The sequence below is a fragment of the Crocuta crocuta genome, unplaced genomic scaffold (assembly GCF_008692635.1).
Source record: "Crocuta crocuta isolate KB4526 unplaced genomic scaffold, BGI_CrCroc_1.0 scaffold131, whole genome shotgun sequence".
Lineage (NCBI taxonomy): Eukaryota > Metazoa > Chordata > Mammalia > Carnivora > Hyaenidae > Crocuta > Crocuta crocuta.
In genome coordinates this window covers 10719299-10734343 of record NW_027528977.1, presented here as the reverse complement: position 1 = coordinate 10734343, position 15045 = coordinate 10719299, and the positions used below count along the sequence as shown (strand labels likewise).

The 15045-nt window shown below is 41.0% G+C and overlaps 1 protein-coding gene across 1 annotated transcript; it reads right to left on the bottom strand.

Annotated features, from left to right (window-relative positions):
• Positions 1–594: 594 nt before the first annotated feature.
• THOC3 (THO complex subunit 3) lies at positions 595–14234 on the bottom strand. Its single transcript, XM_077757126.1, has 6 exons — positions 13898–14234; positions 13033–13189; positions 11400–11604; positions 8949–9110; positions 8729–8829; positions 595–1155 (listed from the first exon to the last, which is right to left on the bottom strand). Exons 1-6 carry the CDS (start codon positions 14162–14164, stop codon positions 992–994), a joined length of 1056 nt encoding a protein of 351 aa, XP_077613252.1. The 5' UTR covers positions 14165–14234; the 3' UTR covers positions 595–991.
• Positions 14235–15045: the final 811 nt, after the last annotated feature.

Genomic DNA, 15045 nt, shown 5'->3' with positions numbered 1-15045 from the left:
TTTTAATGCCAAGTACATTAAAACACAATGAAGATCAAGATATTGTTCACAGGTAATCTCCTATATGAGCCATTTCTCTTGGAGGTAAGAGCTAACAAAAGTTCTGTTTTCCCTGAGGAATTGGCATATGCTTTGCTTTTTAAGAATTAACTGATTTATCGCTTCTTTACTTTGCCACCAGGGGGCACAGCAAAAATTTTAGTTCAATCCCTCAGGTCCTCCTTTGCATATTTCTATTTTAATTTCCCCAATCTTGACATTCTATTCTAATCTATATGTCTTACCCTGATTTGGGATTTATTTCTATTTTATTACTTTTCTCAATGTTTATCATAAATTTATTGTCTACAGATCCTTATACTTTTAGACCACTTATACACATACATAAACTGAAGACTTTAAGGATTACTATTGCCCATACATTTCATGCTGGGTCCCTGCATTTCCAGAGTTCTTGGTTAGGACATAAAATGATAGAAATACAACCTCTAAATTCAATTTGACATTTTTTTTTAATGCAAAACTACATCATCTCCCTGTAATGATATAAAAAAAAAGTAACAAAAATATCATTAACTTTTAAAATCTTAGAAATCCTGTAATTAAGTTTTATTAAATGATCAATTCTCAAAAGTATATACATTTCTTTATTATAAAAAAAAAATCTCCATCCCCATCTCACCCTCCCTCACTCACTGCCCCAAAGCAGATATTGTCCACACAGAAGCCAACCCAACAAAGTCTACCATACATCCAAAAGCAAGGAAGACAGGGGGTCCCCAAAGGACAAGATACGCTGGTGTTATGATGCAGGGCCTTCCTGTAGAGTGGGAAGAATGGAAAGAGCTCACATTACAAGAAGGGAACTCTACTAGGCAGACTGACAAAGCCTTGTATAATTTTTACCAACTCAAACACTTGAGGTGCCCACCAGCTCCAAGAGAACAGACCAAACTAATACACAAAGGAAGGCCTCTGCCAGTGCCTCCTATCAGGAGTCATTAGGAAGCCCAAACAGCTTCACAGTTCCTGCTTCCCGACTGCTGTCATATTTGCCATCTTTGTCATCACAGGCAAATGCCAGCAGAGGCCTTTTGGGGTGCCAAGCCACGGTGAAGGTCGGGGACTCACATTGCACCTCCCATAGCTTGTCTCCTATAAAAATCAATATAGAGAAACCAATAAATATGTTAATAGTAAGAAATCACGTTCATTAAGTACCTGCCTACATTACCTCACTTAATCCACATATTAACCCTATAGGATAGACATAATCATCACCCCATTTTATAGAGAACACTGAGGCACAGAGAGGGCACAAGTCAGTAGGTGGCAGAGGAAGATCTGAATGCAGAGCCTGTGCTCTGAACCTATTCTGCATTCCCTGGGAAAACAACAGTAGTGATACTATTTATTGAGCACCCCTTAGGAATCAGGTGAATTATACTTCATTTTAATAAAGCTTAATGACAACCCAGCAAATGATATTTAACCCCATTTTATAAAGGAACAAATGACTTAACAGTTAAATCATACGTCAAGGAAGCAGCAGAGTCAGCACATGAAGTCCGTTTTCAAAGCTACAGATCTTTCTGCTAAATCACAATGTCTTGTAAATAGATTTCTTTATCCAAAAACATTATTCTTCCTACTTACTGAAATTAAACAGGATTTCTCTAAAGCCATTATTCCTCTAGTCCTACTTTGCTTTTTTTCAACCTTAGGGTTAAGATTAATTTAATAAAACATTAACGATGTGGTGTTTAAGATGGAGGATGCATTAAATTACATACCTCAAACTAGTCAATTATATGGTAAATTATATTTCAATAAAGCTGTTTAAAAATATACATGTATATAGGAGCACCTGGGTGGCTCAGTCAGTTAAGCATCTGACTTTAGCTCAGGTAATGATCTTGCAGTTTGTGAGTTTGAGCCCTGTGTCAGCCTCTGTGCTAGCAGTGTGGAGTCTGGAGCTTGCTTCGAGAATCCTGTGTCTCCCTCTCTCTGTCCCTCCCCTGCTAATGCTCTGTCTCTCTCTGCCTCTTAAAAATAAACATTAAATACACATACACACACACACACACACACACACACGTGTGTGTGTGCAGAGAGAATCCTATTTCAAGGACAGTTAACCACTCTTAATGATGCTAGGATCTGGCAGTCTAGCTATATGTCTAAGCAAATTTCTGCATTTTACAAATATAAAGAATAGTTTCAGAGGCTGCTACTCCCCTTTTACTTCTCTTTAGGCCTTTAACTTGAAGTCATTTGTCAAACTCACTTGGGATTGGTTAAGATAAAGAAATTTATACAGTTCATGAAAACCAGAGTAGAATAGGCCATTCATTTAATGAAGAGGCCTTCTAAATTGTTTCCAAAATAACCATATGGTTTCATAAACTTTTATATCTTGACAGTTTTATTGGAAAGCTTAATCTCTGAATGATAAAGAAGGTGTTATCTGGGTGAGACTGACATTACTACTCCAGGCCACCAAAGTTCCAAAAGACTCAGTATAATATGTATGAGATGTTTAAAAAGCTGAAAATAAGTGGACTTTTAAAATATATGCTATCAGAAATAAAATTCTTACTTGTTTTACATTCAACTATTAAAAATATGTAAGAAAAAAATGTAAGATATAAAATCTTAACATATGATTCCAACTATAGTGTGTATGTACACACCCACACACGTATAGATGTCTGTATATAAAACAGACACACACACATATATAGATGTCTATACGTAAAATATCTATATAGATATAGATATCCATATATGAAAAAAAAGTTTGGAAAGAAATATCCTAATACGTTAGGAATACCTATCTCCAAATTATAGACCTTTATGTGACTGTTAGTTTCTTCTTTTTATTTGTCAGTGTTTTCTAAATATTCTACAATGAACATGTACTACTCAGTTTACAAACTAATATACAAAGACATGCTTACTGCATAAAATTCAGAAAGTACAAGGGTGCAGAGTAGCACTGGGCAACAGAAACTTCTGTGATGGAAACATTCTACAACTGCGCCATCCACAGAGAAACCACTAGCCACTTGTGGCTACTGAAGTCCTTTAAATGAGCCTAGGATGACTGAGGAACGGAACTTTTCATTTAATTGATTTCAGTAATAATGATTACATTATAATTTAAATTTATCCTTTTTCCCTATGGCAGTCCTCCCAATATTCTAAGTCTGAAATAAATTCCTTTTTTTTAATATGTTTTTTTTTTTTTAACATTTATTCAGTTTTGAGAGACAGAGACAGAGCATGAGCGGGGGAGGGGTAGAGAGAGAGGGAGACATGGAATCCGAAGCAGGCTCCAGGCTCTGAGCTGTCCAGCACAGGGCTCGAACCCACAAACCACGAGATTATGACCTGAGCCAACATTGGATAGCTAACCAACTAAGCCACCTGGGTACCCCTGAAATAAGTTCTTTCAAAAGTCATCCTATCAACTTAGCTTTAGCTTCTTCACCTAAATGAGAACACATTACATGCACTGGACTGGCTACTTGTTTTGCTCATTCAGTAAAATGCCTTGCTAATCTTCCATTTCAGCACATACAGAGTTGTTTTTTCTCTTGGCACACTGTAATATGAATGCATCACAACTTATTTAATTAGTTCATCAAAATGAAAATTTGGACTATTTCCCATTTATGCATAAAACAATGCTGTAAATATAATTGTGCTTCCCTTTCATAATCATCTGATTTATAGTTTTTAGCCTACAGAAAATTTTTTTAAAAATCTTGTTAAAAGTATTTGTCTCACAAAAATGAACTATTGGGACCTCATTAAAATAAAAAGCTTCTGCACGGCTAAGGAAACAATTAGCAAAACTAAAAGGCAACCAACAGAATGGGAGAAGATATTCACAAACGACATATCGGGTAAAGGGTTAGTAACCAAAATCTGTAAAGAACTTATCAAATTCACCCAAAAAGCAAATAATCCAGTGAAGAAATGGGCAAAAGAAATGAACAGACATTTTTCCAAAGACATCCAGATGGCCAACAGACATATGAAAAAATGCTCTACATCACTCATCATCAGGGAAATACAAATCAAAACCACAATGAGATACCACCTCACAGCCGTCAGAATGGCTAACATTAACAACTCAGGCAACAACAGATGCTGGTGAGGATGTACAGAAGGAGAATCTCTTTGGCACTGCNATATGTATACGATGGAGTATTACTCAGCAATCAAAAAGAATGAAATCTTGCCATTTGTAACTACATGGATGGAACTAGAGGGTATCGTGCTAAGCAAAATTAGTCAGAGAAAGACAAGTATTTTATGACTTCACTCATATGAGGAATTTAAGATACAAAACAGATGAATATAAGGGAAGGGAAGCATAAATAATATAAAAATAGGGTGGGGGACAAAACATAAGAGATTCTTAAATATGGAGAACAAACAGGGGGTTGCTGGAGGGGTTGTGGGGGGGGGGGGGCTAAATGGGTAAGGGGCATTAAAGAATCTACTCCTGAAACCATTGTTGCACTATATGCTAATGAACTTGGACATAAACTAAAAAAACTTTTTTAATTTTAATTAAAAAATAAAAAGTATTTGAACTATTCAGAAAAACTAAAACAGCCATATTTGATATATTCCTGAAGATTGTATGTGAACTAAATCATATTTTATGTCTATTAGGTGAGGCAGACAACTAAACTTGCACAAAGATGGCACAGGAAAAACAGCACACACATGCAGTGTCGAGAGCAAACACTGCAACAACCTCTCTGTAAGTGGTTTAGTCCTTTACAAAATGTGAGCACCTTGGACTCAGTCAACAATTCACTTCAGTGGCTTACCCAAAAGGATAACCGCATTGGTAAAATGAAGTGCATAAGGATATTTCTCACAACATTATTTATAATGGTGCAAGGATGAAAATCCACCAAATAGTTGGACAAGTATCTGCTAGCATATATATGTATATATTGGCAGTTTAAGTATATACTGATATATTCAATGGGATTCTAAACTGCATTAAAAGTGAGAGTAGAGGGGTGCCTGGGTGGCTCAGTCAGTTAGGCGTCCTATTTCAGCTCAGGTTATGATCTCACAGTTCGTGAGCTCAAGCCCCACATGGGGCTCTGTGCTGACAGCTCAGAGCCTGGAGCCTGCTTCAGATTCTGTGTCTTCCCTTCTCTCTGCCCCTCCCTCACTTGCACTGTCTTTCTCTCTGTCTCTCTCAAAAATAAACATTAAAAAAAAAAAAGTGGCAGTAGAGTTCAGCAGCCATGTAAGAAGCTGTAACATCCTCAGGTGAGGCAGGCACATCCTGGAGCAGGAGAGTATCCGTGCATCACATGGACATGGATGACACAAAGGAGCTGCACATCCAAATGGCTGGACAACACTTACCACAGTGTCATCAACAGAGGTGTTGTTAATTGTGGAATTTCTACTTTTTTACCTTACTGTTTGAAGTTTTCTACACAGTTTAAATTATTTTACTAAAGTATCATGTATTTCCAAAAACAATAAAGCTACATTACAAAATAAATCTGAGGGTAATGACAGAAGATGGCAGAGGAGGAGGATCCTGAGCTCATCTCCTCCCAGGGCCACACTGAGGCAACAAGTATGTCTACTGAAACTAACTGAAAATGACCTGAAGACCAGCAGAAGCGATCTTCCACAGCTAATCATAGAGAGAAGGCCACACTGAAAGAGCAGAAGGGACAGAGATACGGTCAGGAACCAAACCCGTGGTGCAAATAACCACAAACGGGAGTGAGACCACAAGCATGGAGTGAGGGAATCAGATCCCACACAGGGCTACCTTAGCCCCTAAGGACCTACACTGAGAAAACAAGTTCCTATAATGTCTGGTTTGAAGATCAGCAAGGCTTCACTCTGGGAGCTTTAGAAATCGGCGGGGCTTAACTACAGGAGAACTGGAGGGCAAAAGAGCCGGCACACTCAGTATCTCAGCCGGAGACAGCACAGAAGCAGCAGCGTGAAAAGCGCCTAGGGTATACATGAAGGGGATTTATTAACTAATTTTAGGATGTGTGCCAGAAAGGCAGATATCTGCAGGAAATTTCTCCAGGAATAAAAAGTGCTGGCGGGTGCCATTTTTCTTGCCCTCCCTGAGCCTAGCTAGATAGCTGGACGCTTGCAGAAGCCAGTTCTAACACTCACCATCTTCCTCACTAGCAACACATGCCCTGCCCCAGCATTCTCCTACTACCCACCCTACCCAGCCCACTGGCCTCCTCAGGTACCTCTCCAAAGCAGTTCCTGCCCTGCCACACCCAGCAAGCAGCCCCAGATTGGACAAGCACCCCTCCAAAGTGACTCCTGCCCTAGAGGACAGGGGAGATACCTATATACCAGCTTGCCCACAGTTCCTACAGTTAGGCCTCTTAGCTGGCTGCACAAAGAATAAGCCCTGCCTTTCCATGTATCTGCAGCTGCCACAGAGGCTAATTACAGGCAGCTAGGCTGAGTGCTAGCCCCACCTACACTGAGCCCATGGCAGCTGCAGCCAGACCTCTCAGCAGCATGGGCAGCAAACCCCACCCAGTGTACATGCAGCAGGCAAAGCGGGTCACTGCAGCCAGCTGGGCTAAGGGCCAGCCCCACCCATCAGCATGCCCATAGCAATCACAGCTCAGCCACAACAGGAGGGTACACACAGCCCATACAGAGGGCACCCCTGGTGCGCCTGGTTCCAGTGACCGGGCAGATAGCACACAGGGCACCACAAGACCTCTTCTGCGTAAAGCCACTACTTTCAAGGTCAGGGGATGAGGGGATATAGCTGACCTACCTAACATATAGAAACACACACAGAGAGACAAAAGAAGGGATATGTCCCAAATGAAAAAACAAGACAAAACACAGAGAAAGGACTAAACAAAATAGAGACAAGCAATATGCGTGATGAAGAGTTCAGAGTCATAGTCATAAAGAAACTCTACTGGACTTGAGAAAAGAATGGATAAACTCAGTGAGAATTTCAACAAAGAGACAAAATGTAAAAAAGAGCCAGTAAGAGCTAAAGGATACAGTAACTGAAACAGAAAATACACTAGAGGAAATCAAGAGTAGATTAGGGGGTGCAGAAGACGAATCAGAGCTCTTAAAGACAGGGTATCAAAAAGCAACCAAAACTAACAGCAAAAAGATAAAAGAATAATAAAAGTGAGAACAGGTGAAGTGGCCTCTGCAAAATCATCAAGTGTAATTAACATTCATATTATAAGGGTCCCAGAAAGAGAGAAGAAAAGGGGAAAAAATAATAGCTGAAAACTTCCTAAATCTGAGGGAGGAAACAGATATACAAATTAAGGAAGCAAAGAGAGCCCCAAACAAGATGAACCCAAAAAGGTTCACACCTTAATAATTAAAATAACAAAACTTAAATATAAAGGGAGAATCTTAAAAGCAGTAAAAGAAAAATAAACAGTCATGTGCAAGGAAAAACCCATGAGACTATCAGCTGATCTTTCGGCAAAAACTTTGCAGTATGGAGGTTCCTCAAGAAATTAAAAATAGAAATACTATATAATCCAGTAATTCCACTACTGGATATTTACCCAATGAAAACAAAAACACCAACTGAAAAAGATATATACACCCTTATGTTTACTGCAGCATTATTTACAATAGCAAAGATATGGAAGCAACCTAAGTGTCCATGGATAGATGAATGGATAAAGAAGATTTGGCGTATATACACACAGTGGAATATTAATAAGTCACAAAAAGGAACGAGATCTTGCCATCTGCGAGAACATGGGTGGACTGAAGGGGTATTAAGCTAAGCGAAATAAGTCAGGCAGATAGACAAATACCATATGATTTCACTTATACATGAAATCTAAAAAAACGAAACAAGTAAATAAATAATAGAAAACAGACTCATAAATACAGAAAGCAAACTGGTGGTTGCCAGAGAGAAGAGAGTTACGGTGATGGGTGAAATAGGTGAAGTGATTAAGAGGTACAAATTTCCACCTACAAAATAAGTAAGTCATGAAAATGTAAAGTACAGCAAAGGGAATATAGTCAATAACATTGTAATAATGTTATATGTTGACTACATTTACCACAGTCAATGACTAATGCATATCACTGTCAAATCACTGTCATACATGAAATTAATATAACACTGTATGTCAACTATCCTTCAAAAACAAAAATTTTTAAATAAAAATAAGTAAATCTAAGGAAATTCTTCTGTAAAATGAATACTCTTCTCCCATTTTTCTATTTTCAAATTCTGTTGGTTGTTTTTAAAGCAAATCACATGTCTTTTGATAATTCCTAAAATTATTTAAAAATATGTATTTTTTAAGGTACACATAAGCAAAATATAGAAAAAAATACACCACAACACTAAAAGAGACTGTATTTAGATGGTGGGATCATAGGTCATACTTTTTTCTTTCTATTTTCTGTATTTTACAATTTTCATCATAATAGAAGAATTAAAAATTAATAAAATGCAAAATACTTTCCAAAATCACTTTGTCAGACCTGCCCCATTTTAACTTTTTGCTCCCTCATGACCTGACTATAGCAGTCATAATAAACAAACCTGTCTTAAGAAGACAAATTCATTTATCCTAACGCTGGTGAAATAGTAAAGATGAAAACACGAGACAGGAACAGTCCGGATGGCGCCACAGACGACAGAGAGAAGACTTACTATGGTAGTGAGGGTTTCACTTACCTGTCTCTACTTCAGCAATGTCAATAAAATGATCTTCCGAAGCTGATGCCAGCATTTTTCCATCATGGCTAAAACTGAGGGTCCTCACAGGCCAATCCAGCCTATAACAGAGTAGACACAGGAGACATTAGAATAACTCAATAAGAGAAGGACACAATTTCACCCAAAATGAAATAAAATTAATTTATCCCACAAGGAAAGTACTGGCAGAGCTGCTTACCTGGAAAAGCACCGAACACACACTAACTCATCCACATCCCAAAGGCTGACCAAAGCATCTGCACTTCCTGTGGCAAAGTACTTCCCCATGGGGTCAAATTTGATACAGATGCAGTTGGAAGGATGGGCATTGATGGATTGCACAGGCTTCAGCTCTGGGTAGCTGAGAAACAAGACAGATGGCAATCCGAAAATCAAAGTAAGACAACAGAATATCAGACTGTAATTGAAACAAACTTTTCTATACATTAAAAAAAACAAATATAAATTATCATCAGGCCTTTCTCAAAATAAGACTTTCTGCTAAAAGAAAATGGAGTATTTCAGATATACTGAGGGGAGGGGGGGAGCCTGGGTGGCTCAATGGGTTAAGCATCCAACTTTGGCTCAGGTCATGATCTCGTGGTTGGTGGGTTAGAGCCCTGCATCGGGCTCTGTGCTGACAGCTCAGAGCCTAGAACCTGTCTTCAGACTCTGTGTCTCCCTCTTTCTCTGACCCTCCCCTGCTCAGGCTGTCTCTATCTCTCTCTCAAAAATAAATAAAACATTTAAAAAAAGTTTTTTTTAATTAAAAAAAAAGATATATGGGGAAGAAAATATGAATCAAGGATTTTTTTTAAGTAGCATGGAGCTCAACGTGGAGCTTGAACTTACGACCCTGAGATCAAGACCTGAGCTAAGATCAAGAGTCAGACACTTAACTGAGTCATCCAAGTGCCCCAAGGATTTTTATACCTAGCAAAAGTGACTATCAATTATAAAAAGCTCAAATACTAAGCAAAATATAATAAAGTAGTTATAAGTTTTATAAGTATATAAGTTATAATAAGTTTGAACTCAAGGATACTGTTCCCAAGAACCCTGTTCCTGAGGACTCTAAAGAATAAGCTTTAACAATCAGGACTAGAGACTTATCAGCATAGGACTACTGATGAGCATTACATATATAGCTTCTTACGGAAACTACATACGTAAAAGAAAAGTATAATATATAGTATTAACTATTTATTCATTTATTTATGTATATATTTATTTATTGAGAGAGAGAGAAAGAGAGAGAGGGGAACTGCACATGTGAGCAGGTAAGGGGCAGGAGAGGGAGAGAGAATCTTAACCAGACTCCACACCCAGCACTGAGCCCAACATGGGGCTCAATCTCACAACCATGAGATCATGACCTGAGCTGAAATCAAGAGTCAGATGCTTAAGCTTAACCAACTCAGCCACCCAGGCACCACTAAACTATTGTTTCTAAATGGAGGCAGAATGAGGAGAGCATAGGCAAAAAGCAAAATTTACTACTTTAATCACATTGGTGGCGGTAGTGGTAATGCTGTTACTCTGAGATATCCCAACATATAACATGGACAGAGGTAATAAGTAACTGTGGGATATTCTAATTCTATAATCCCCTGTGTCCTTGAGAACCTGAATACTGAGTTTGGAAGGAAAGAGTTACTAATAATATAGAAGACTTTTAGTCTTCTATTCCTCTAGTACTGAAACTTAATTGGAATTTATGAGTATGAATTCACAAGATATTTTATCCTTAAAAACATACACAAGGGTGCCTGGGTGGCTCAGTCAGTGGGGCTTCTGACTTTAGCTCAGGCCACGATCTCATGGTTCGTGCGTTCGAGCAACGCATCGGGCTTTGTGCTGACAGCTAGCTCAGAGCCTGGAGCCTGCTTCAGATTCTGTGTCTCCCTCTCTCTCTGACCCTCCCCTGCTTGCGCTTGCATGCTCTCACTCTCTCAAAAATAAACATTAAAAGGGGCGCCTGGGTGGCCTAGTCAGTTAAGCGTCCGACTTTCGCTTAGGTCATGATCTCGCGGTTCGTGGGTTCGAGCCCCACGTCGGGCTCTGTGCTGACTGCCAGCTCAGAGCCTGGAGCCTGTTTCAGAGTCTGTCACTCCCTCTCTCTGTGACCCTCCCCTGCTCATGCTGGCTCTCTCTCTCTCTCTCCTAGAAAGAAATAAAACATTAAAAAATAATAATAAAATAAAATAAAATAAACATTAAAAATGTTTTTTTAATAAAAACATAAAAAATAAAAAAATAAGCTTCTAACCTGGGGAAGTAGGAAGATGATGAAAGATGGCTTCCCTGGAGGGTAAGTTATATTTAAGCTAAGACTTTACAGGTACTAATTATCCACAATTCAAGGTGCATCTACGTCTAGTGCTCACCAGTTGATTAGTGATTTAACTTCTATGAACCCCAGATCCTCATCTGTCATATAAGATGCATACTGTCAACTCCCTAGAATTTCTGTGATGACTTAGGTAAAATGTAAAGGGCCTGGCTCAAAGGTGCTCAATAGAGGTTAGGGGTCTTTATTACCATTTGTCCCTTGACCTCCTTCAGAACAGACTCACATCTAATTCATCTCTGTATCCACCACAGCACCCAGCACAAAGATCAGACAGCTCTTAAGCTAGTACCCCCTCACCTGAGGATGTTGATACAACCATTGCCATTTGTCAGGAAGAACATGTTATTGTCATTATTCCAGGAGATTTCATTGACTTCAAACTTGAACTGCTCCTCCGCTTTGGAACGGTGTGTCTTGGCATCAATAAAAGTCACTACATCATCCTTGTTGCCCACAGCAATGGTCTGTCCATCAGGACTCCAGCAGATATTAATGTTCTCCCCTGGAAACCCAGATATAATGAGCAAGATATTGTTTGCCCATAATCCTCCAAAAGTTTATTTTATTTTATCATACAAAGACCAGAGCTATTCACTAAGGTCCTAGTCAATAGAAGGGAATGACCACTTACTCACCAATTGTGAGACCAGCACATTCATCTACAAATTTCACCCTTTGGGTACTCACAATAATTCCCTATGTATTAATAATTCATTATTCCCAACTTACATATGAAGAAATAAATGATAGATAAGAGAGATGAGCCAAAATGTCAAAGCTATGAAGTAACAGACTGAAAATCCAAGCCAGATTTAACTCCAAAGCTCTTATTCTTACACCAGCATTTCCCAAACGCCAGTCATTTGAATGCCACTTTCACAATTTTTGTCCTATCCATGTTAGCAGCTGTATTTCTGTATTCAAAATTTTTCTTAAAATGGACTCAAAAGAATTCTTAAATAAATTTAGTTTCAGTTTAGCAATGACTTCTACAGGCTAGTTCTTTTTTTCCAGCAGGTATTAAAATCTATACACAGCCAGTTTTTAATGTTCATCCATGTTACACCTAAAGCACACATGCATTACCAGCTGTCTACTTGGAGGAACCACCACAACATTCCATGTCCAGTTGCCAGTCTTGTCAAAAAGTCCAGTGGCCCACAGTGAACACATCGGTTAGAACTGTCATCAACTTTACCAATTCTATGATGCATATTTTTTCACACTTTATGATCTATAATGTACCTTAAAATGCAACAGGATGCATCTCAAAAATTTGTGACGTATCATAGTTACCTAGAAACTTTATCTTCTTTCCTACCAGCACATAAAATACTGGTGCATCTTGTAATCAATGACATGTTCGTCAATAAAATATAATCAATGGCCTCAAGGTTTATAGAACAATACCTGGTGAAGAACGGATTCTATACATGTGCTGCACGACTTCCAGGTCATTTTGTCCCAGACCTCCAAGACCATTCATTCCAAGATCAGCCATTCTAGCCCATCAAGTTTCATAAATTCTCCGCACATCTGCACGTGTAGGTCCCTCCTAGAGCTGCCCCCTACCCACCACCGACCCACTATACCATGACCACCAAATCCCTATGAGTTATTCTAAGAGTCTGCTCAAATTCTGTGAGGCCTTCCGTGTCTCCGCAGGCGGACTTAAGTCTCTCCATTCTGAGTGTCCATCTTTTAGACCTCTCCAGTGAAGAGGAGCCAAGTCATGTTACGTTAGGGCTCTTTTACACATACGCCTCTCTCCTTGCACTAAACCTAGTCCAGGTCCTAGAGGCTGGAGATTGCCTTTTTCAGCCCAGGATGTCTCATACCTAACACAAGGCCACAGACAGAGAAGATGATCAGGGAAAGGCCTGAGATGACTACAAGTAGCTCATTCCTACTGCCCTCTCTCTGAAGTCACCTTTAGTGTTCACTGTGGCAATGCATTTTGTAGTCCTCACATCCCAGATGCGAATGGTTTTGTCTCCAGAGGCGGTGACAAAGAGGTCAGGATTACTCGGGTGCCAACAAAGCTGGTCCACACTATCCCCATGTCCCCGGTAATTGTTTTCTTTAACCTGAAAGAACAGAACCCAAACATCACTTCACACAAAAGTACCTGCCTCCACGTGTAGCTTTTTAACCTTATTCAAACCAAGGTACCTGGTGACCAACAAAGACCCAGATAATTGAAAAGAAATCAGTCCTTCCAAGCCCTTTCCCCCAGCTACTCCCAACTTCCTCCCCAATCACTCTGAACCGTTCTGAGGTTTAGGGTCCACATCAATGGCCTTACTCTTCGGTCCTCCCTGCCCTTCCTCTTCCTTTCAGGTTTTCCACCCTCACTCTACGTCGCAGGTTCCCAGTCTTCTTGCTCATCCCCACAGAAGACCCTATCATTTTCCCACCACGGGGGCCTCACCAGCAAGCACCACAGACCCCAGCCACTCCTCACACTGCACAACGCCTTCCCACCACTCTCCTACACCCCCACCTCACCCCTACTCTCTCCCACCCTCCTCACCACCCGTCTTCATCCCCCCCATCTGCACTCGCCCCCACTACTACGCTCCCTCGCACCTCCACCGTCCTCCTCTCCACCACACCTCCTCCTGACCCCTAACCACCAGCCCCGTCACTCCCACACTCCTCTCTCGTGCACTGCACATCCCCATCATCCCCACACCCCTCACCTCCACCCACCCGACCCCCGTTCTCTCCCTCAACACCACACCTCCCTTTACCACAGCCCCTCTCTCCGGCTGGGCCGGCCCCTGACAGCTCACCAACCGGTCCTTCTCCAGCAGAAAGACGCTGGCCGTCTTGTCGAAGGACCCCGAGGCAAGGCGACGCCCGTCGCAGCTCCAGGCCACCGAGTGCACCTTGGCGCTATGCGCAGGGAACTCGCGCGTCTTGCTGTGGCCGCGGAACAGCTCCTGCATTCCCAGCACGTAGCGTGTCGGGCCACTGGTCATTGAGCACCAGGGAGCCATTGAGCCAGGACCACTCTGGCCCAGCGCCGAGGGCCCCATGGCCGCCGCAGGAACCGCCATGGCAAGCTCCCGGCGGCCCGCGAGGTTACCGCCGCTTTGGCCCAGTCAGTCCTGCCGCCTCTGCCGCACGCCTGCGCCCGGAAGAGCGGCTCTCCCCTGCGCAGCCGCACTGAGAGCCATCCGGAGGGGACTACAAATCCCGGCATGCAGCGCGCGAGCTTCCTTACTTTTCAGTAGTGGTGATTCCGATTTAAGCTTCTTTCACAGTTAATGATTCTAAGGATTTTAGGACCTATTTCCCCCTTACCTACTGCCTGGTAAATATATTTGTATTCCTGTTTAACTGAAAAAGAAAACCAACGCTATCCTTCTAAACCTCAGTTCCCCATCAGTAAAAGACATTTTTTTCTAGGGTTGATCCTCACCCTTCAGTCCCCTCCCTCGAGCAGAAGGCTCTCCACACTCTGGCTGGTGAACTAGTGGGTTTGTGGGTGCCCACAGTTGGGGAGGAGAGGGATTGAGAAGGGGGTTGGGGATGTCTTTAAATAAACAAATTCTCCGTTTTTAAAAGGTACTACTGATGAGTGATAAAAGCAGAAAAATGTTTACCTTTAGTGCAGAAGGCCGAGCTACGTAGCCTGCATAGTTCTGATAAAGAGCAAATACATACTGGTTGCTACATTCTTAAAGGGTCTCATGACTGGCTGTATATCTCACCAATAGTTAATGTGGAGCTAAATGATAAGCACCAGAGAAATCTTGCAAAAATAGTTTTATGAGTAGAAATCCGAAGAAAACATGATCTAACACTCCCTGCACATCCCTGTCCCCTTTAACAGCAAGCATATAACCACTGGATTCATATAGCAAAAGTGTGGATATTTCTGCCCGCATCCTGTCCCAGTGCCATTTAAATAGACTTACTAAGCTGCACTGTAAAA

What these genes read in the sequence shown, in the direction of transcription:
- THOC3 (XM_077757126.1), bottom strand. Translation starts at nt 14,164, where the DNA reads ATGGCGGTTCCTGCGGCGGCCATGGGGCCCTCGGCGCTGGGCCAGAGT. An exon ending in TGCCACAGTGAACACTAAAG is followed by an intron (nt 11,605 to 13,032) that starts GTGACTTCAGAG and finishes CTGGGTTTCCAG; the next exon opens with GGGAGAACATTAATATCTGC. An exon ending in CATTGCTGAAGTAGAGACAG is followed by an intron (nt 1,156 to 8,728) that starts GTAAGTGAAACC and finishes TGATTTTTATAG; the next exon opens with GAGACAAGCTATGGGAGGTG.